The sequence below is a fragment of the Aulonocara sp. 'chitande type north' Nkhata Bay genome, linkage group LG16 (genome assembly GCF_057382095.1).
Source record: "Aulonocara sp. 'chitande type north' Nkhata Bay isolate Kocher_YH1m ecotype deep benthic linkage group LG16, A_spYH_male_GT1.1, whole genome shotgun sequence".
Classification (NCBI taxonomy): Eukaryota; Metazoa; Chordata; class Actinopteri; order Cichliformes; family Cichlidae; genus Aulonocara; species Aulonocara sp. 'chitande type north' Nkhata Bay.
Window position 1 is genome coordinate 35,043,984 of NC_141359.1, and position 23,383 is coordinate 35,067,366.

Genomic DNA, 23,383 nt, shown 5'->3' on the forward strand with positions numbered 1-23,383 from the left:
TGAAGCCTTTATGACATTGGAGGAGAGCAATTAGATATATTCAGTTTTTATTGACTTTTCAAACTGAGAGTGATATCCTGATGGTGCCAACACCTGGTTTCCAACAACTGAATTTATTTTCAAATTGAATGTAATTTGAGACCGTAAGTGGCCACTCTAGAGCATCAAGCAATCATGGTGTAGTATTTTATTTTATCTGTTCTAGATAGCATTCATCAGTCTTACTAATGAGGTTTTTTTGGTTGCTTTGGAATGCATTTCCTCCTCTGCAAATTAGGTCCTTTGACGGTACGTTTTAGTGTAATGTGGATAGTTTCAGATCATGCATTTAACGTTTCATCTCGCTGCCAAGGAATGCTGCTGCATAGCTTCTCATCAAAGTAAAATGAGTTTTTTGTATCATTCAGCAGCTTAGCTGAAACACAGGGACATCTAAGGCCGCTAAGCTCTGTGTGGGATGTAGTCCAAAATGCAGTGTAAAGACAGGGAGCAGCGCGGGTGCCTAGCTACGGCGCAGCCAATGCATGTGGTGTGTGTTCTTCAAGGTTTCCAAAGAAAGCAAGTCCTGAAAAAAAGCTGTCCAGTCAGAGAGAAAAGGGCAACAGGATGAGGGGCACTCCCTGAGCCTGACTCATATATACACACACACACACACACACACACACACACACATATATATATATATATATATATATATATATATATATATATGTGTGTGTGTGTGTATATTAGGGGTGCAACGATATTCGTATCGATATTGAACCGTTCGATACAGTGCTTTCGGTTTGGTACGCATATGTATCGAACAATACAAAATTTGTAATTTATTTTATCAACTTTCCTTCTGACTATGCTGTCTGTGTTGAGCGCTCAGTGAATCTGCGTTTGACTACTCCGCCTAGGGTCGACAGTGCAGCCTAGGCGGAGTAGTCGAACGCAGATTCACTGAGCGCTCAACACAGACAGCATCGTCAGAAGGAAGAGCGCAGGGCAAGCTAGCGAGACAGAAGTTAAGCTCTCCTTACAACATGGACCTCCCCCACCCTCATTCAGATCTGGCGTTTGGAATTATTTTGGTTTGTATGACCCTGAAGGTAAGCAGTCATGGACTAAAGTAAAACAGTATGTTGGATGTGCCATGCAATGCTTAATTACATGGGTGGGAACTAGTGTGTTAGCGCAGTTAGCTCGTTAACGTGTTGGCCGTCTAGCCCCATGCACGGGGCGATCGGCGGTAGCTCGTTAACGGAGATTTGCCGTGTTGTGGCGTTAAGGTCATTTCAACGAGATTAACCTGAAAGCACTAGTGGGAACACAACGAATATGACTGCACATTTACGCCGACATCATCCTAGTGCAAAGACCAAAACAACAAGCATGCTACTAACCTTAGCCGAGTCATTTAGACAGCTGTTTAATATGCTGCTGAGAATATAGCCCAGAAGAAGCGGATAGTATAGCTTTTATTTTGGAAAGAGACATTTCTCTGTAATAAACTCTCTTTTCCAAAGATGAGTGATTCCTCAATCAGATACAGGGCTCGCAATATTGCTAGCCCAACTTCCTGGAGCTAGCGATTTTTTTCAGTCGGGGTACCAAAATCTATCTCTTCCCTGCCCGTCGGGCTATTGTAGGAAGAAAAATATATGTCAATGCTTTTGCATTCTTTCAGAAATGTAGCTGGGTAATTATGTCATTGGCATCGGTGAGCCACTGTCAATATGTGACATATTGAAATCGCGTTTAAATTTGTGCTTGTTTTTTTGCTTTCACTTTGCAATCGCGCGAACTGTGTATAGAGAGCGACAGCACTGATCTGTGAGTGATGATAATTTGTGCACCAATTCCTCTGACATCGTCTTATTAATTGTTAGCTTACTATGCAAACATGACAAGTGAAATCTCCCGCAGCTTAAACATGTGAGAGGTTGATCGCGCAGAGAATCGCTGAGCTTATGTGAGTCCGTGTGTAAAAGCAGCAGGATTTATATTTGACTACGATGACCTGGATGACTGAGAACCTTCACAGACAGATATATATTTTAGTTCTGCTGAGCCAAATAAGACAGGTCAGGGTGAAGAAGTGACAGCCAAAGAAAAGCTTACCACAAAACGGAGAAGTTATGACAAATCAGACTATAAGGCAAAAAGAAAGTGCAGCTTTATGGTTTCATGGACAAAAGAATTTCTGTGGCTGCAATATCAGAATCAGAATATGACGAGCTAAATAACCAGGGCTGCACATAAGTGGTCCGCAGGTGCGCATTCGCTGTCAAAATAAAAAACACACACAAGGGTTAGGGTTAAATTTAAAAACTGTACTTTTGAGTTAAAATATATATTTATAATTTTAATAAATGACAAATTAAAAAGGCATGAACATTTTTTTTGTATCGAAAAAATATCGAACCGTGACACCAAAGTATCGAACCGAACCGAACCGTGAATTTTGTGTATCGTTGCACCCCTAATATATATGTGTATATGTGTGTATGTGTATATATATGTGTATATATGTGGCTCAATGGGGCGATCGTGGCTCAAGAGTTGGGAGTTCGCCTTGTAATCGGAAGGTTGCCGGTTCGAGCCCCGGCTTGGACAGTCTCGGTCGTTGTGTCCTTGGGCAAGACACTTCACCCGTTGCCTACTGGTGGTGGTCAGAGGGCCCGGTGGCGCCAGTGTCCGGCAGCCTCGCCTCTGTCAGTGCGCCCCAGGGTGGCTGTGGCTACATTGTAGCTGCCATCACCAGTGTGTGAATGGGTGGATGACAGGTTGTGTAAAGCGCTTTGGGGTCCTTAGGGACTAGAAAAGCGCTATACAAATACAGGCCATTTACCATTTACCATATGTATATATATGTATGTGTATATATGTATATGTATATATATATATATATATATATATATATATATGTATAAACGCCGTCCCTCTCTCGTTGTGTCTCACACCCACACTCACACACCCAAAGTGGTGATCTTAACCACTCTTCTGTCCACACTAAGCCGCCTGGGCCGGGCTAAATGGGTTGTGTCTCGAGCTCCAAAGATGCATAGCTGTATATTTAGCCCTGGGTCATTTGCCCGACAGGCTCTTGCTCACTGTCTACGTTCTTCCCTGCCCCTTATGGGAGGAAACTCCCAGCGTGCTCAATACCTCTGCTCTCCTTAAAGCAGCGGGCTATAATTTGGTAAATTGGTCAAAGGAGCCACTGTGTTCATGTGAAAAAGAGCACATGGCACAGTGGCGGAGCAGATAGAGCTCTGGGTGACGGTGTGCTGCGCTCAGAGGAGACGAACACGTGGCTGAGTCGATGGTCTTTTATCATCTGTATGTTTTCGCGTGACACTTTTTACAAGGACAGACGAACGGGAGTAACTAAGTTAAAAGACTCCTTCACTCAGAATTTGTTAGTGAATAAGCAGAGTATTGTGTTCTGGAAGTGATTTGCAATGTCAAATGGCATTAACGTTTGATGACAAAAACATGATGCTAACTTCTACTTGAGCCAAAACATCAGTAGTCAGTGTTCCAATATAAAAAGAGAAGTTGGTGTGTCAGTTAAACTTGTGTTCTTTCTGCTAGCCAGCAGGGGGCGACTCTAGCTGTATAGAAATCTGTGGGAAAATTGGCTCCCTAGATTTACAACCTTATTAAAGACTTTACTGATGAGTTTATGATTTCAATCTTTATTTTCAAGTCTTCTACCATAGAAGATGATATTCATTTTCTAAATGATGGTCTATTGTGTCCCTGCAATCCTATTTGGCAGATATGGCTTCCAAACAACAAAATACTCAGCTCTAGGCTTCACAGTGACACCTAGCCAACCATGTGGTGATGGCACAATAGCTACATCCATCTTCTATATACAGTCTGTGCTGTAAACATTGCAGAGAACAGAAAGACTTTCTGCTTTAACTCTGGCCTAATGTTTCCATTGAGTTCTCCTCTGCACTGAGATTCATTTCAGGTATAATAACTTTTACTTATACCACCAAAACAAAGCCGTTACGAGCCGTGAGGCAGTCTGATCTGATATTAAATGGGAAGAACAGATGATTCAGAAACAGAATATATGTAATTATATAACATTAGAAAGCATTTTATTATGATTCCTTTAATTTGCCTCTGCCCATCTGTGCTGCATCAAACCTTTCTTTCTCTAACTATTTAAAGCAACACAGATTTGAAACTAAATTAGATCACTTCTCCAACATGTAGTTAGTGGCCGCAGATTTTATAACAATGCTTCTTTTCCCATAGCAGCTACCGTTGCTCCGCAATGTGAGTAAAGCAGGAGGAGGAAGGGGAGGTCTGAGGTCTAAATTGACTGTTGTAATATACAAACACCTGACTTACTTTGAGCCTACAGCCTGTCTTTCATTTTGGTTGCGATGCTTGATAGAAACCATCTGGACCACAAGAACCGTGTCAGTATAAAAGGACCTTGGATGAAACAACAGTTTAATCACGCCGAGCTTTCTACTTTTTTGTCAGCTGTCGGCATTCTGGCAAAATCTGCCAAATCTTTGGTTTAGTGTTATAGGTGATGCACAAGTATTCTAAACTAACATGGAGTAGAAAAGTGACACAGGTTGTTCAGTTTGGAGACATGTAGATCAATGAATGTTGACAGAATGTAGCTGTTAGCAGCTCTAGAACTAATCTTTATCATTATTATTAACCAAAGACACTGGGAAACCTCCCAGATATCCTCACTCTGAAACCATGCATACTGAATTTGTTTTCCTTTTAAGCCAAAGCTGAAATATTTTGTAGATCTGTGGGAGAGCAACGGCCTGCATTTAGCCCCTCTCATGAGCCTCAGCTGACTTTGTTCACGATGATGACACAGCTCTGAGCAAGAGATGCGCAAAGGAGGCACAAAATCTGAATATCTATGATGAAAATGATTTTAAGTTCAAAGGCTCACTCTCAGACTAATAGTTGTATGGAAATGGCACATGAGGCACGATTAGAAGGGCACACTAACATACTTGTGAGGTTTGTGTTTACGCTGGCCTCGCAGGTGCTGCAAAGCTCTTGGCCACAGAGGAGTGTTTGTTTTGCTCTCGTCTTTATTCTCGCATCTGTTGTAATTATGTTTAATCACGATTATGTTTGAAGAGTTTTTTGCAGTCTGCCCTGCGGTTGTGTGCTGTCAGACCACAGCACATTCATTCGGTGTGCACAGGGAGGCCAGCTAAGAGTTAAAATCTGCAAGTTTGCACCCCTGTCACATGGGCCAATGTGATTCAAAATGAGAAACACAACTGTCTCGCTATAAAGTAGATTCAGGATTCTGGTATGCATTACTATCCTCCACATCTTCTTGCTTTAATCAGATCCTGAAGTTTTAAACTGTAGCTTCAAATAAATAAAATTATTACATCTGCTTTGTTCTTGATTTAGAAAAGAAACGATACGAACACGTCTCGAATGAGAGCTTCAGATCAACTTGTTGCTTGGCTTGATTCAGCAGAGGCTCCTGCTGACAGACATGTGGCAGAATGACACAGCATGATGCACTAAAGCTGCAGCCTTAAGAGCTTGCTATGTCAACATAAGGACTGCAAATAAAACTAGTATAGTGCCAAATCACAACAACAGTCACCTCACCTATAGAGAAACCCCCCCCCAAACAACTAGACCCCAACAAGATGAGTCCTGGACTGGGAGCTGGTTCCACAGAACACGGGCCTGAAAGCTTAATGTTTTGCCCATTTCCTAATTCTGCTTTTAAATACCCAGGAACCACAGGTAAACATCTAGTCTTAAAGAAGATAGTGGTTGGCCTTTCCTTCACTGTGAATACGTACACAGTCCTGGGCTTGAAGACTTGACCTCTTGATCTTGAATCTGAAATTCCGAGCTGGGACAGATAATTTAGGTTTAATTTAAAGCTTTTAATCATTTGGGTCTTGGAGTTTCTGAAAGCTTGGTCTGTTTCTTGTTTCAGAATTGTGACATTTATTGTGCACAGCCTGCAAGAATTGCCCTGATTTAAGAAAGAAAAATGGTAATGTCTGTATCAAAGCCCCCCTTCAAATGCTTCTTTTGAAGATTACTGACACAAACTGCAAACACTTCCTCTGTCGGCTGTTTTGCTGATACAAAACTTCTCCGGCTTTCTCGTGCTCTCTGAATTATTTGCATCTCTAAGCGACGACGTGCACATGGATGCAAAACAGCCATCTGGCTGCAATCTTGCAAAGCGGAAATGCACATGTTCGAATATATCATTGTGAGAATTGTTTGTGTCTCTGTGTGTTTTTCTGGGTTTACACACAATGGCCTCCATTTGTGTGAAAATGCCTGCGGCTGCAAATTTTGGCCTTGCAGTGAAATCCACAGTCTGCATTTAGAATCTCAAACATTAGCCTGCTGTTTCCTTGTCCTTCATTCTTAGAAACAACATCTGTCTGCATGTACAACAGAGAGAAATGTAGTCACGATGCTGATAATTGAATCCCTTTCAGTCATAAATGCTGCAGTTTGGAGCAGACTCCAGTGACTGTAGGTCTCTCGTGCTCTCCCTGCTTGGCGGTTTAGTCTGAGTGTTTGGAGTCTGTATTCTAGGGCCTGCACGCTCAGACTGTAATTAACAGTTTACATTTGCTGTTTATGTTCCACTGAAAGTTTCTACAGAAGCAGATCGTCCTGGGTGTTGCAGCCCAGCTCTCTGTGTGGGACTCTGCAGAGATCACTACCAAGCAGGATTAAAGAATGAACCGCTGCAATCATATGTTGCACAATTTAATTTTTACAATAGTTAAAAAAATATAAAAATTTAAAAAATATAATTTCAATAAAACTTGAGTGTCTTCGGTGTGATGAAGAGAATCTATATCTGTGCACGAGGCAGACAAAGATGGATTTTTGGACTTTTTATTGTAATTCACTGAGAATTAGTTGTATTTTTCCTCGTTCTTGACTTTTAATGGCATTTACAGAGAGGAGATTGCTTTTTGTTCTCTGGTATCAGCTCTGTTACCAAAAACAGGACATTAGCTCAGGGGGTTGGGACGCGTATCTGTAACCGGAAGGTCGCCGGTTCGATCCCCGGGCTCTCTGCCCTGGTCGTTGTGTCCTTGGGCAAGACACTTTACCCTACTTGCCTACTGGTGTTGGCCAGAGGGGCCGATGGCGCGATATGGCAGCCTCGCTTCTGTCAGTCTGCCCCAGGGCAGCTGTGGCTACAACCGTAGCTTGCCTCTAGGGCTGGGCATATTACCCAAAATTCGGATGGCGATATAAGATATATATCTCGATTTTTTTTTTTTTAAAGCCATAAGTTAAGAACAAAAAGAGTTCTTAGTCACACTGTGTCCCAGATGTCAAATGGGCATTTTCTTTACATACAGCGTAGATGTACATGAAGAAATTACTCAAAAATAAATTATCAGCATTTATTAAATAATCATGGTCCAATGTTGTTTTTGTGCATAACGAAAAGCTCACAATTGTGCAGTCAAAATGTAAACTAATAGACCATGAGCGTAATAACAAAGAGACAGATTTCACAGCTGCACCACGTCTCTGAACAGGTGCCATTTGTGGTCCTTATACACACACAGTACGGTAATATTACGTTGAAGCACAGTACTATCACTCCGCGAGGCGGCTCCATCAAGCGGTGCAGCTCCGTAGCTTAGCAAAGTCATATTAAAACATTTTTTGACAGATTGCTGAGCGCTGTGTACCACATAAAATCGGTTCGCGGTCAGTAAGCACAACCAGAATTCATACATAAGGCGCACTGTCGATTTTTGAGAAAATGAAAGGATTTTAGGCCGTGCAGCCCCTCCTGGCTGCATGTCGTTAGCGCGGTTAGCTCGCTAACACCGTCCAGCCCCACGCACGGGGCGATCCGAGGTAACTCGCTAACGGAGATTTTCCGCTTTCATCTTGTCATTGCCTGCAGGTAAAGCTATGGGGGAGGGGGAGTTGTGTTCAGTGAAGGAGAGGCGAGGCCGAGTAACGTTGCGTAGAGACATAAGTGGACGAAAGAGAGGCAAACCTGCGGCTCCACAAGTATAATTATAACGTAACATAGACTATATCGATATAAACGATATTGTCACATCTTATATCTCATATGAAAATATATCAATATTTTTAAAAAACTCGATATATCGCCCAGCCCTACTTGCCTCCACCAGTGTGTGAATGTGAGAGTGAATGAATAGTGGCATTGTAAAGCGCTTTGGGTGCCTTGAAAAGCGCTATATAAATCCAATCCATTATTATTATTAATGTGTGGGTATTTTTTAGGTTATTTCCATGGTTTTGAGAATTTAAAAAGATATTTTTCCATACTTAGAGTGAAGAGAAAGAGGACATTTAGGGATTGAGAGATGCAGAATGATATGCAGCAACTGGTACTGCCAGTATTTAAAGTTCAGATCTTCCTGCTATTTACCCTAATGCTGTCTAAAGTCCGAACAGGCTCATGATCTCCAGAACATGAAAAAATGTGAAAAAATGAGCAAACCCAACTTTCAGTGCAGAGTATTGAAACTTTGGACTCTTCTTTTTTCTTTTTTTTTTTTTTTACTGGTGTTGAAACAGTCAGGTAATGAACATCTCTGCATAAAAATCCACAGCAGCGTGGATCTTCAAATGCTATGATGCATTTTAGGCCTCATTTAGTTCCATGCACATGTGCGTGTTAGTCTGAGGTTAGTGGAGCCCACACAAGCTCATGACGTCACAGATTGCTCTGTTTTCTTCTTCTCCTCTCTGCCATCTTTTCCTCTCTGTACCCCAAATCCTGTTTCTTCATCTGTCTGATTGTTCCTGTGTTTTTTTTTTTTTCTTAGCATGTCCATCAACCCCTTCCCACCACTTTCTTCTGGTTTCTTGTCCCACAGTGCCCCTTTTTTCCTCTCCTTTGTCTTTCCTGACACTCTCTCTCTCCATAGCTGTATATGGTGTTGAAAAAGAGAGTTCCTCGGCTGGACTCTCTGGTCTTGGCTAATGGAAGCAGACCTGTCTCTTTGTGTAAATATTTGCACAGAAGGATTATAGATGGTCCCACACATTCAAGGTGGAGTTCTACTCCACTCCAGGCCACATTAGGGCAAGGAATGGCTCTGAGCATAGCGTAAACACCCGATGACACAACATAACATCTCACGAAGTCAACTGTTTGAAGCGTATCGGCAGGTGTTGATCTCACTGTCTGTCTCTTTTTGTCGTTTCTGAACAGGCGCCGAGCAGTGACCTCCCTCTCAAACATGTAGACACCATGGTGAGTTTACCTGCTGATTTTTCGCAGGTCCATTCTTCTTGCTTGGTTAGACTAATGAAGGAGCTGATGGATCTGCCTCTGCAGCCTTGGCTGAGAGGTCAGACATACTTGATGTAGAAAAGGTATAAAGTATGAGTGGATGGTTTCCCAGCTGCCATGAAGGACATTCATTATAATAAATACTTCAGAAAAGCCAGATTAAGTCTACACTTGATGCACAGCAGGGCCTGTTGAGATCAAAATCCCACTCATTCATGAGATATTTTTAAACAATATCTCACATCCATCGTCCACAACAAAAACACATATTTGCGCCAGATGATATCACGTTATCTTTTCAGAACACAAACATTAAATCATATCAAACAGGAAGTTCTTTTCTGGGCATCAAGCCACATTGCTGTACCAAACAGCTAAGTGGACTCTTGGTTGCTTTTGGTTGTCTTTGATTCATCAAAACAGAAACATTAAATAATACCCAGTTGAAATCTATCGTCGAACCCCGTAACACCAAAGATGGTGTCTGTATGACACATCCTTCGACCCTACATCCAAGTAGTCCTTATTTTCTTTAAAAGAATATATTCAGACAGTTTAGCTGCTGGACTGACACGAGTACATCTGGAGTAGAACAAAAAACTGCATAGAGCGGTTACCTGCAAGGCCGTTGATTGGCAACCTGTGCCAAGAAGCACTTGGGTTACGCTAATGTGACCAGTGCAGTGTGCTGGAATGCAAAGTCTGTTTGCACCTTCTCCTGTGCACCTGGAGCGTAGCAGGCGTGCATTTTTTGAGGCTCGTGCAGAGGCCTATGGCCCCTTAAGAAAAAGTCGTAATTCTACTGAATGGTACAAGTTTGAGCTTCAAATTGTACTTAAAGTACGTAAAGTAAAAGTACTTTCTTCTGACTCACGTCCGTGTTTTTATTGAATCATAGTTGCTGATTTAATAATGTGTTTAATCAATTTAATGTTGAAGCTGTAGATGATTTTAATTACTTAATATATCACGTTGTTGCTTTATCGATAATACTGCATCACTGAATATTAGTCGATTTATATTAAAATATATGATGCAGGTTACAAAGTTCAATATTTGCATTTGAAATATTCTGGAGTAAAGCTAGATGGTAACATAACATGGAAATATTTTGGGGAAAAATTGTGGATGTGTTTAGTGAAAAGACAAGTGTCTGTGGCACGTGAATTCTGGCATCCTTCATCTCCACTACGACATCTGAGTGATGTTCAGCTTACGCAGCGTGAGCGAGATAAGCCCAGCACAGGCAGCCGCACGGCCCGCTAACTATTTTTAAAAAGGTTTTGTCTGTTTACTGTAGTATAAACTCTTTTAAAATGTAACTGAAGCATCTGCAGCTAAAGTGAGTTTATAAAATGAGTTGTGGATCAGATAAATATTATTATCTGTTTAATAAATTGTGTTGAGTATCAAGTGTGGAGCTGTAGCTTGCATTGTTTTATGCAAGGTGCTGGCATGGTTCATTTACACATGAGATGTTAGACTCTGGGTTACCGGGTTAATGAGATGAACGGTCACAACTTAACAACAAAAGTGTGACTTATGCCTCCTTCACCCCCTCTAAGCTTTAAATATGAATCAGTAAGGACGTGTGAAACAAGGAGACCCTCAATTTTCACTGCATACACTGTTTGACACAAACCTCCAGTCTGGGGGCTCAGTGTGTGGACTGGATGGAAGTTTTGAGGCGTGACCATCTAATGTCTATGCATTCATGCAACACTGGGCTCAGTGCTGCAGCTACATTAGCAGATATGAACAACTTCCAGTATTTTTAAACCTTGCGTTTTTGTCTGTGACTGCTGGAGTATTTGGACATGCTGGTTTTCAGCCCAGACTCCACAGGTAGCATTGGGTAGTAATGTATTTTAAACACATTTTTTTTGTTATTGTTAGAGTTTCAGAAGAGTTGATATGATTGTTGGTTCTTTTTGCCAACTCCTTGAGAACAATAAATTTTGATGTTCTGACAAAGCACTCAAAAATAAGGGTGGTACATGTTTGCTTTGGACTCACTGGGCACTATTTGTCTCCAACACGACTTCCTGCGAGTTGTATTTTGTCTGAGAAAGGAAGGATCGAGTAACCAATTTAGAGTTGCCACCCAAAGCCGAGTGCCCGCTTTCCCCACAAGGACCAAAAATACACACAAACAGAGCTGTGTGCCTTTTTGGGAATGGTGTGTGTGGCTGCTTATATTGGCGTTTCCCATGTTATCCTTCAGTCACTTGAGACAGTCTTTTAAAAGTCTTGTGAGTTTTTCCCAGTCCGGCACAGTTTGGTCAGCACCTTAAACGAGGGCCAAAGTCTGAATCACACCCTCGGCGTAAGTGTGTGATTAGACGAGTTGCTGTTTTATGCTTACTGTATGATCACATGTCTGTACAGAGTGGACTGTATGTGCTCGAGTGTCTGTTTGTGTGCAAGTGCAGCTGCTGCTGTCTTGTCATGGGCATTTGCTGTGTGGTTACACAGTGACGTGTGGCGGATGTTTGGCCACGCCTCATCGCCTTGGAGCATCACAGAGATTTATCTTGTGACAACAAGACCTGCATCAGTTTCTGCTTGAGCTTTGTTTTTCTTTTCTGCTATGAACATCTTGGCTGTTTTTCTTTAATCAGTATTAATTTTTAAGCTGCATCATTTTACTTCTTTTTCTGATTTCACTTCCCCGACAGATCCCCCTGCCTTCGATCCTCAGCTTCTCGTGTGAGAAAGTTGATAAGATGACACACAAAAAAAGGCACGTGGTTATATTTGTACGGTTATGACTTAGGACGTGCAGCAGTGAGCAGCTCCACTCAGCTGACTTGTGTGTGTTTATGTCTACAAACATGCATCAGTTCCCACATGTTTGGCTAAAGAGACGGAAAGGCTTAGCAATTTAGATCCATGCAAAGATGAGAAAGAGACATGGGAGCGAGGGAGGGAGGGAAAAGTTGAATGCGGGGGGAAGAGAGAGATAACGAGGCGGAGGGGGGAGGGTGGCCAACGGCAGAGAAAGAGAGGGAAGGGAGAGCACACAGAGGACAGAAGGAACGGGACGAGGAGCTCTGTGGAGGAGTCTGCCCCGACCTCGAGCATGTAGTGGCCCGCTGCAGGCTACGGCCCAAAATAGAGCCCTTTTTTTTCTGCTTTCCTTCTTCTTCTTCTGCTCCTCTGCTGTCAGAGAAAAGGGAGAGGTTTCTTAGAGGGAAGTTCACTGCCGGACACAGAGCAGGGAGAGGCAGCGGGAGCTCTCCAGAGATGAACCGAGGAGGGTCTTTTAGGAGGCGGCTCTCCTCTCTGAGGGGGGCATGGCGATGGAGTACGGGCTACCTTTTCAGGAAGGTAGGATGCGATGAATGAAGGATTTGGCTAAAAGCGGCTCTTGTTGCTTCTTCTCTTTCCACGCTCAATGTTTTTTTCTTCTTTGTCATAGAAAAAGTTTTTGTCTCCTTCGCAGACTTTTACAAGCCCCCAACGTCTTTTCCCTCCCTCCCCCCCTTCCTCCCTTACTGCCTCACTCTTTCTCAGATGGTTAATTTGTATGGCCTGCTTGTAAAGTCAACCTCCCCAGATGTTTTTCATCTGGAAACAGGGCCTGGAGGACCCCCCACTCTAATTCCCACCTCCTCCTCCTCCTCCTCTTTACCCACTACCTTGCTTCTTCCTCCTCCTCCCTGATGGAAGTTCCCAAAGGAGATGGGATGTGGATTGTGTCGTGTTTAGGAGCTTAACGTCTTTAACTTTGGGAAACTGTTGCTTGTTAAGATTATTTTCTTCTTTCATTCTGTTAAGCTACTCCAATGTGCTCCTGCAGACCCTCCATTCATGAACTCGTCACACATCATGATGTCTTTGAGTTTTTCAGAGGCAGAAACATCAATGTGACCACAGTGAAAGTTATTGTCTTATTGCTGACCCTGGCTTCAATGCAGCGCCTTTACTCTCCCAGATGGTTGCAGTTTAACTTAAATCTCGTGGCTCATAAAATCCTCTGCACAACAATTCAGACTAATTTGAAGCAAAAACTATGAATTAACCGCCGTCTTTGCAGCACAATATAAACGACAGCTCTCTGGCAGTCTCTAATTAAGACTTTTTCGCTTGCATGCTGGTGGCTCCGTGTCCCGTGTTGGCGTCCCTTTACCTCAAGAAACGCTTGGGCTTTTCCTGACCCTGATGCGCGGTAACTCCCTCAGCACCGCTCGGCACAAACACTCAGCCCTCTTCACGCTCTGCGTTTGTCTTTGAACCCTCTCTTTTGGGTCGTTTCTCTCCATTCATCTCTGTCCTCCTCTGGTGACTCGCTGTGCTTTGGAGCCCCTTGCAACATGTTGAAGCACTTAGTCCAAAGTGCAGACAGAGTGGGGGGTGGATTTGCTTTGTGTCACCTCAGTTGGGCAACTGACTCATGTGAACATTTGGGCTGCAGAATCGAGGGGAGGGAAGCAAAGCATTTATCAAAACAAACGGGCCGTTCTGGGAAAATACCCCATCGTCTGATATGTTTGTGTTTGTGCCTATGTATGCGTACGCATTCACGGCCCTCCAATGTCACAATTAATACAGATACTTGTTAGAATCTCCAGATTCACCAAATAATGGTTAAACTCTCTCTTGGGGTGTCGAATAACACTGTTTTGTCAAAGCTGTTTGTCCTTTTAGTGTTGGTGATGTAACACACCAGGTTGTAGCAACATAGAGACAGTGCTCACTCCCAACCCATCACATCTGGATGCTCATAAAGGTTGTCATGTTAAAACAAACTGGGTAAGCATAATTTTTTAAGGACGCTGCAGAGGCGTATCTTTGCTTTCAAAGGGGACTTTTTCCCTTTGTGTATAATATTGCTGCAGCTGGTATATTCAAGCTCAAAGGATGCAAGCCACTTCTGGCAGAACGTTGGTATTTGATGCTGTGGGATGTTGAAATGCCAGATAATAACTGTAAGGTTTGATTTCCCAAGAATTTAGGAGGTTTTAACGTTGGACCAGAGTTAAGTAACCTCCCCACAGATGCTTTAATGTCATTTATCACCAGTTGATCTAGTGAAAGCCTTCCACGGTGATAAAAATGCAATTTCCCGGTTAAATGCTCTGGTACGGGGACGTGGAAGCTGCTATTAGGGGAACCAGGATCTCTGAAAGTGAAGCTTTCTGTTGTGTTCAGTTTTTCTACCCTCGATCTTATTTAGTCCTACTTTTTATTTTTCTTAAATGTGTATTTTTATGAACCTGTTGTTTTTAATTCTACTGGTGTGTAGTATTTGTGCATCAGCAGAAGGTGTAGTAATGGGAAAATGGAGCAAAAGGTCATGCTTAGCCCTGACTATTGACATATCTGTTTTGGTGGCTCAGTGGTTAGCTGTCGCCTTATAGATGGCCGCCAACCCTGAGCCTGATCCTGCTGGAGGTTTCTTCCTGTTAAAAGGGAGTTTTTCCTTCCCACTGTCAGCAAAGTGCTTGCTCATAGGCAGTCGTTTGATTGCTGGGATTTCTTTGTATTATTGTGGGGTCTTACCTTACAATGTAAAGCACCTTGAGGTGACTGTTGTTGTGATTTGGCGCTGTATAAATAAAACTTAATCGAACAGAGTAGAAAGAAGGTCCTCTGTCTGGAGTTTCCATCTGTTTCCTGTACCATCATGGCCCAGGATACTTTTGCATAAAGATTTTCTAAAAAAAAATCATAAACAGACAAGCACAATCTCAACCTGAGTCTCCTGTTTAGAAACCTTTTAGACTATTATATGAAACATGAGAAAAGGTTTCACATTTCTAACAGAGTGTCAGTTCTTCACTCAGCGACAGTCGGCTGTTAGGAGAGCAGAGCAGACTAATGCTCATACAGGAAGGTCAGTGGTGCTCTTGACACTGATGGTTAGCCAGCCAATCTGATATAATGGATGATGACGGATAACAGCCCCTTCCTGTGTACATGTGACCCAAACATCACAGGAGAGTGAATAAGTCCACGTGCCCTCTGACCCCCCTCCTCAAGCTGGTCTGAGTGGGGGGGGCGAGGCGGGCCAGGCTTAGTGGAGCCAAACACAGCCGGTCACTTTCAGCCACACTTCCTCTGCTTTGCTCTATGAAGGTGCCATGTGAAGCTGTTCTCACATGGCGCTACACAGCTTCATATAAGAGACTTCCCCCTCCTTCCCTTCCTAAGGTATAATACACACTCTGCAGCAGTGATCAGATCTTTGTCTTTCAGAGTGTTTATTTTCTAAAGGGATGAAAACTATTTCAAACTCTAACTGCCTGTTAGACAGTATAACATCACAGGACTGGAGACAGCTGGCTCGAGCACGCGTTTACAGTCTCATTTGAGCAGTAAGAAGATCTGCCGTGTCGAGGTGAAGGTCGTCGGAGTTTTCTGTTAGTATCATTACCTCAGCTACTCCACAGATTGAAGCCTGATTGGCTGATTCTGAATTTTCAGGATTGTTTTCTTTAAAGATCTACATGCGGTATGTTGAAATTATAGTAAAAGGGGAAGTGATGCAGTCATTCTTTCCTCGGTTTCCACAAATAGTTGTGTTGCTGCTCCTATTACATGTGCTGCGGACAGCGCTGAGGGGAGTGCAAATGATGCCATAACACATCTCTAAATTACATCGAGCATCAATTTTCTTTTAAATAATAAAGAAATAAAGTCCAGATATCACACAACATATATCTCAGTACTGATATGTGTGAGAGGCACATGCTGTCTCTAAATATAAGATATTTGGTTATATAAAAGTGTACAGGAAAATTATGCTCGACTCTTTTGCCGGGGCGATCGTGGCTCAAGAGTTGGGACTTCGCCTTGTAATCGGAAGGTTGCCGGTTCGAGCCCTGGCTTGAACAGTCTCGGTCGTTGTGTACTTGGGCAAGACACTTCACCCGTTGCCTACTGGTGGTGGTCAGAGGGTCCGGTGGCGCTGGTGTCCGGCAGCCTCGCCTCTGTCAGTGCGCCCCAGGGTGGCTGTGGCTACAATGAAGCTTGCCATCACCAGTGTGTGAATGTGTGTGTGAATGGGTGGATGACTGGATGTGTAAAGTGCTTTGGGGTCCTTAGGGACTCGTAAAGCACTATACAAATACAGGTCATTTACCATTTTGATTGCTGACTACAGTAAACACTTTACTGATGAGTTTATGACCTCAACCACTAGTTTCAAGTCTTACTCAGTACAACATAATGCTTATTTTGTAAATTATGGTCTCTATTAGAGGAAAATAAGAGGGTAAAGTAGGTAGTGCTTTAGTTAGTGATTGACAAGTTGTTGTGTGTGCAGCATTCTTCTGATTCTCACTGGGATGCATCCCACGGACCTCTCTAACCAGTCTGTGATTCTGCTACAGCTACAATAATTATGATTTACATTTATGCTCTGCTGTAATCTGTAAAATCAAAGGCTCCATTATTTTCCAAATTTCAGAAGATTCAAATTTACCAGCAAGGCTGAGCTGGTTACATGGATGACTGTGAAGCGTCATTTTAATAATTCGAACGTCTCTTTAACTGATTTCCTTATTTGGTGTATGAATGTTTTTAACAGCTTGTTGAGAAACATCTTTGTGTGCATGCAAAGAATACTAATAAAGTTTTTCTTTGTGATTGCAGGGCTCAACAAAATCCTCAAAGAGCATGGAGTCACGGCGCAGGCCATCGAGGTAGCTTCCCTTCTTTCTTGTCTCCTGTCCTCCTCATCAGTTTTGAGTTTTCCTACTTTTCCTCCCTTCTCTCCACGTTTCCCATAAAAGGCTTCATTTGGATTATCAGGCTGCGTTTGTTTAATTATTTTAGAAAACGATCTCTCCTGCTTCCAGCAAAAGTGCAGATTTATAATAAAGGGGGGGGGGTGAAATAAATATCAGGCTTAGCTCTGTGCGTTCTCTGCATCCTGCTTGATAATGTGAGGAATCTGAAAATGAAAAGTTTAGATGTAATGTGATATTGGCCGATTTTTACCAGGGGACACTGTAAAAGCAACATGCCCCGCTGTTGAACTGGACCGCTCGGTGTGTTGTTGGACATAAAGATATCTGGTGTCAGCCTCGGTCCTCAGGGAGTCACACATGTTGTCAGTTGTGTAATTAATGTGTCAGACTTGATGGCACAACACAACTGTGTGCTGTGCGAAGCTTGAATGACAGTTTGGCTCCCTCGCAGCAATTCACCTAGATGATATGAGGTAATAAAAACAGTTCAACATCTGGAACATCAGCATGTTTAACAGCCCATGCAGAGAACGTGTGAGTTCATTTACTGAGAGGATTACACCTGATTTCCATCCATATAAAGGAAAACATTTTTAAGTGCCTAACATCAGAATCATTGACAGTTGTCTGATGTAATCCTCCCGCTAAATTAACTAATCCAGTCAAACTCTGGGTTCAGACAGGTTTGGTACATTCCTATGATCACACTTTTTATTTGCGTGGAGGTTTGTGTTGCTACGCCGTCCTCTAAGCCTACAAATAAAAGTGTTTGGGTAATACTACCTACCTACTTAGTTTAAATAACTAGGTAGTGTAGACAACATGTTTAGTATTATTTTATTTTTTTATCAAAGCTAAAGAAAACCACAATTCTCACTTGTGGTAAACATAACATATCATAACACATCTACAGTGACAGGTTAATTTGACAGCTGTGGTCATGCAACATTGCAGATATTATTACATAAGTTCTCTGATTCTGAAATGTGGTGCACAGATCTTTCAACTGAAGACTTTTAGACATGCTACTTGCAAAAAAGAAGCACTGAGTTTGTTTTCTTTTGCTCTCATTCGAAGCAAATGTTCAAACTACCTAACTTTAAGATAGTTTGTCTTGATCCATGCTGAATCACCCCGGTAAGGATAAATCCGGTAAGTTGATTCTGTTCATCTGGACGTAGCGTTTTGAGTGGGAGAAATGATTCGTCACTCATCCAAGTGAATTCTTCAGGGACTGACGACGCTACGTCCAGATGAACAGAATCAACTTTTTGGGATTTACGATGGTTTATCGGTATAGGTATACAAATGTAACCATTTTCAGGTGTATTTTTGTCTTCATCACCTTCTAGGGAAGCACTGAAATATTTAACTGGTAAAAAAGATATTTATTACTTTTATCTGTTTACTGTTTGGTGCTGGAAAGGGAATATACAATAAGTCTCTCCTGAAAACAGTTGCCTGTTGCTGGACAACCAAAACAAGCTAAAATGGGCTTAAATCCCTGGGAGCTTGGCGGTCTTATATTACAATTTGTCATTGTGAACTATTCCTTCTGCATCACGTTTATATAATATTTAACATATAGAGGTGAAAAGCATCTGTAACTAATGCAGAGAAAAAATGAATAGCGCATGGTGTTAAGTCGTTTGCTTAAGAAACTCAAAATATTAATAATAGAAAAGGTCAAATCAGTCTAAGTAGCGAGTTTAACTTGGACGAGCCAATTGACCTTTTGGGTCATGAGAAAATATGTGGTAATATGTTTATACCCATCAGGAAGTATGACAAGTATGATTATAAGCTGAAGTCAAGTAGGGTGCTCCGTATTTTGAATGGAAGAAACCATGGAAATCCCGGTTGTTGACTTTTATTGCAGATATCTTGGGGGATTTTTTTTAACAGTTAAATGTCTAAGGTTTCTGGATTTAGGAAAAAAAAGGTTCAGTGTTTGTCTGAATTGACAAACGAGATCAGTGCAGCACTGAAATTGAGCATGCAGAGATAATGCGTCATTCGTCAAATGCGGTATGCAGAAAAGGAGCAATCACTTAATCTCTTCAGCTGATGAGAAGCAGGTTGGCACTCAGCCGGTCAACACATGCTGGTGAATCTGGAATGGGACCAAACCACAGGTCTACAGTATATTGGCTTTGACTGCACTCAGAGGTGAGAGGCATACACAAGGAGATGCAAGAGAGTGAAAAGGAAATGGTGGGAAAGAGGAGATGCAGGTTTAAAGAAATATTTTCAAAAACTTGATAAGACTTCTGTCTCAGCACAGTAGAGACATGTGCGACATATCAATTTCTTTTATCTGAAGTGATGAATAATTTCCAGTAAGCATGTTTTGAGTGGCTCCAGATGTACAGAAAAGAGCAGGTTACAGTATTTGAACAGTAAAGCTGGAGCGATCCCCTCTCCCAGACATATGAGCAATTTCCTCAGGGGCTACTCACAGCTGACAAATGTGGGAAATATGCTGCAGTCTGGCTCCAGGCACCTCTCCTGCAACCTCTTCAACTCACTCCCCACCTTCACTTCACCCACTTCACTTCTTTATAGCCTCTTTATGGTTGATATTTTTCTGCAAAGGCAAAAGTCGGAAAGAGGTTTGATCAGTTGAGGTCTGTTTATTGCTAGTGAGACGGTGAGTCGCAGAGGACGCCTGTACGGCTCTACATCTCAGCCTGCAAAATGACTTCAGCCCATATAACTAAACCAAATCCAGACATCTGCAAGGAAATTAGAAAAAAATGTAACTTGCGTATATTCACAGCAATATTGCATAAATCTTGCACGTGATGATTCTTCTAATAAAAACCCACAAAACCTGATCAACAATCTTTTTGGCAAATATTTGGCAATACAACAGAATATATCAATTAACAAATTTCAGATCAACTCTGATTGCAATGTGTTGGCGATCTGTTTAATAATTAGATGGCAGTTAATTGCAAACCTTTGCAAATTTGTCTGAGAGTGAATACAGTCAGTCTGTGATTGTTTGCAGACAGATTGCCTCCCACCGCGCAACCTGTGCAATCACATCACAAATGAAAGGGGTCCCCTAGAGTTAAGGGGTGTGGCATATTGTTGGTCACTGCAAGTACTTGAGTGCAAAATCACCAGACAACTGTGTTTTTCTCCCATCCACCCTTCTTCTTCTTCAGTTTTTTTTTTTCTGTTAAGGTGTTTTCTTGTATACATTCTTTTTATGTGTCAGTTTTAGATTCATGACATCTGATTGCTAACTTTTAACTAACTTTTAAATTTTAACTAAAACTTTTCTTCTTCTGTCATTTAATGGTCGGGCATTGTACAGCTACAAGCATTTCACCCCCATGTCATACTGTGTATGGTTGTGTGTGTGTGTGACAAATAAAATTTGAATTTGAATTTTTATCTGCATGTCATTCATGAACTCCTCTAGGGACTGCAGATGAATATCTGGTACAGTACATTGTACATTGTTCCTGTGTTTCTAATTAGGTGGAGCTTTTTTTTTTTAATTTCCAAGAGAGATTTCAGTAATTATGTGCAAATGGTGGGACGGACACACACACACACACACACACACACACACACACACACACACACACCTAAACTAAACATTAAAAAGTGTGCTTGCACTTACCTCACAATGCTCGTTGCAACAGCTCTTTGGCACGTAAACAGGGCTACAAGAGTGATATGTAAAAGTGAGTTTGACAGAAAAATGTCACAAATCAATAAAGACAAGAAAATCTTTCAAGTACGTCTTCAGAGCAATATCAGTGAGAAATGTAAAAGTAACAATGAAATATATTTTACATTCTAAAGACTATAAACACACTGTGGGCAGCACATTTGGGGACAAGCCCAAGCACCAGACGTCCATTGGTACCATACAGTATCATACTATCCCAAAATTATTTAGTAAACATTTTAAAAACAGACGCAGCAGAAACAAAGTGCTGTACACAAAAATAATTACAAGGATGCTGTGTCTGAGGTAAATCTGATCAGTCCTGACCTTTAAAAAGAAGGATTTGTAAAGTAAAATTCATCTTTTAGCAAACATTGAAAAGAGGGATTAAAAAAAGACTAAATGTGATTCAAAAGTGAGTAAACCATCCACTAATTAATAACAAATGACATTTAATTTGGTTGAGAGCCACTCCAGCCATGCAGATAACGTTTTTTAAGCATAAAAGCATAAAAGAAGTTGATGCCACGTTTTAAGGATCTTTCTTTCATGTAAGCACGACTCATCTAGTGCTGCATGTTGGTCTTAAATGGACTTTTCTCCAATATTTAGCTGTAAAAGCACATCCTTTTCTGCTAATCTCCTCAGATTACTGAAAAAATAGCTTTTTTGCTCCTTCGCTTTTTAACCAAATCTCTGTATTGTTTAGACATCTGGAAAAGTCAAAGAGCAACACCTGCTCTCATTTTCTCAAGAGCCTGAGAGTAAATTACGGATCAATCAGGGAATTCTGACATCCCTTTCATCTGGGCTTCCTTAATCTCTCCCTTTTAGATCTAATCTGACCAAATGAGGGGGAAAAAAGACTCAGCAGAACAACAACCAAAACACTTTTGCTCATCACTGATCATCAGTTTGCGTGGTCCACATATCCCGCAGCCCCCTGGTGTGTTCATCGGATGCGTCACCTTCTCCTCGCTCGCTTTTCTTTGCAGACAGTCTAAGCGGGGTTCATGCAGCAGGGAGAGCATGAACCCCGCTGAGATTTAGTGATGTCATTGTGGATTTGGTATTTATGTGGTGTATTGCCTTCTCCATATTAGGATATTTGTTCCATGTTGACTTGAAGAAAGAATGTTGTGTTCTGTTCGCAACACTGCGGACATTCAGTTTACAGATGACGTATGAAGCCACATCATTTTTTTGTTGCCTTGGGCTCCAAATATGTGACTCTGAAGATGTGAAGTTAAAGTACAAACTTGAAATTACGTCAGAAGAAGACGTGTCTTGTGACATTTCTCTGTAAGAAATGACTGTGTCCATAATAATGTTGTTGCCTAAAACAAACTGGGACTGCTACCATCTTTAGTAAAGCAGCCCTCTCTGCCCATATAACATGAACTGGACAGACGTGTATCCAGTATCTGTATAAATTAAACAAAAACTGCTACCTAATTAAAATTGACCAGCTTTCATCCTTTTGGCAGTCTTCGGTTAAAGCCATTCAGCTGCAGTGTATAAATCACATGTGCTGCATTACTTCGGGGTATTAAAGCTATCTTTTGCAGTCCGGTGACCTGCATTGGTTTTTCTATCAGCTGATACTCAGAATTACTTCTTTTTTCTGCAGGAGTGCGAGTCTGCTGCAGGCCCTGGAGGAGAGCTACGAGCTGGACCTCATCTACATCACAGAGCGGATCATCTCTGTCTCCTTCCCCAGCAATGTGGAGGAGCAGAGCTACGCTGCCAACCTGAGGGAGGTGGCCTCCATGCTGCGATCAAAACACGGGAACAACTACCTGGTAGGGTTTCAGAAAAACCGAATAGTTATAAAAAGTCATTATCAGCTCATTTAGCTAAGGTGTAACCACATATTCACCTAACAGAGTGGTTATATAACATCTGCATACTTTATATTGCATGTGATACCTGCCTCACTCTTCGTTGTTCAAAGCATCGCTCCTGTTGCTTTTTGTTGGGCCGAAAAGTGGTTGCCTGCATTTAAACTGTTGTAAATGATTTGTTGTCCTATTATCTGCCAAACAGATCTTAATTATATCTCTCATAAAAGTTATTTTGAGCCAGAAAGAACATTCCTGTCAGAAGTTAGAGGCAGTTCTTGGGGGAAAAAGTCTCATTGAGGTTAAAAAAAGATGTATTTTTCAAGCAGGATCTGGCCAAGAGGGGAGCAAAAATTACAATAAATAAATAACATAACAGTATAAAGATATTTTAGGTGGCCGAAAAAGTCCTGGATTGATTATATTGGCGGCAGAATAACATAAAGATAGTATCATACACAAACACCCCCCCCCCCCATGAAAAACATGTTATTTCTTCAGTTACTGGTAAATCCTTTTTACAAAGTTCTAATTACCAATATAAAGCAAAGCTATTAGACATAGAAAACACCCCAAAACTGTGACTTCCTGTATCTGTTAGCAGTGTAGGATATAACCCATGCTGGGCAGCGGGGACACAACCTCAGTCAATGTGTGCATTTAATCTTTTGCTAAACTTAAACAACTCCAACTTGACACTGCTGTTATCTATTAAGAGTCAATCATATCTTTAAAGTAAGTCTTTCTTACTGCATTTGCAAATCCAAACACACATGGGTGAAAGGGAGGAAATGAATACACTTTTAGTCACCAAAACTAGCACAACCAGCCAGTTAATAGAGAAGTTTCCCAGCAACGGCAACAG

The 23,383-nt window shown here is 41.7% G+C and overlaps 1 protein-coding gene and 1 long non-coding RNA gene across 21 annotated transcripts in view; one reads left to right on the plus strand and one right to left on the minus strand.

Annotated features, from left to right (window-relative positions):
* The window catches only part of tns1b (tensin 1b), a 190,554-nt gene that overhangs the window by 117,666 nt on the left and 49,505 nt on the right, over positions 1-23,383 (plus strand). For all 19 annotated transcript variants that reach the window (XM_086267183.1, XM_086267187.1, XM_086267180.1 and 16 more), the window contains 3 exons: positions 9,212-9,253; positions 16,892-16,941; positions 22,308-22,479. In XM_086267183.1, the coding sequence (XP_086123309.1) occupies positions 9,212-9,253; positions 16,892-16,941; positions 22,308-22,479 (264 nt within the window). The remainder of the gene's footprint in view (positions 1-9,211; positions 9,254-16,891; positions 16,942-22,307; positions 22,480-23,383) is intronic.
* LOC147311993 (uncharacterized) overlaps positions 1-23,383 on the minus strand; it is a 130,450-nt gene that overhangs the window by 6,241 nt on the left and 100,826 nt on the right. The window contains exons 3-4 of one of the 2 annotated variants that reach the window (XR_015125421.1): positions 20,627-20,669; positions 19,449-19,576 (exon numbers count right to left, since the gene is read on the minus strand). This is a non-coding gene — a long non-coding RNA (uncharacterized LOC147311993). Of the gene's footprint in view, positions 1-18,900; positions 19,577-20,626; positions 20,670-23,383 lie in introns of those variants that run through there. The other variant, XR_015125420.1, reaches the window with a different exon arrangement.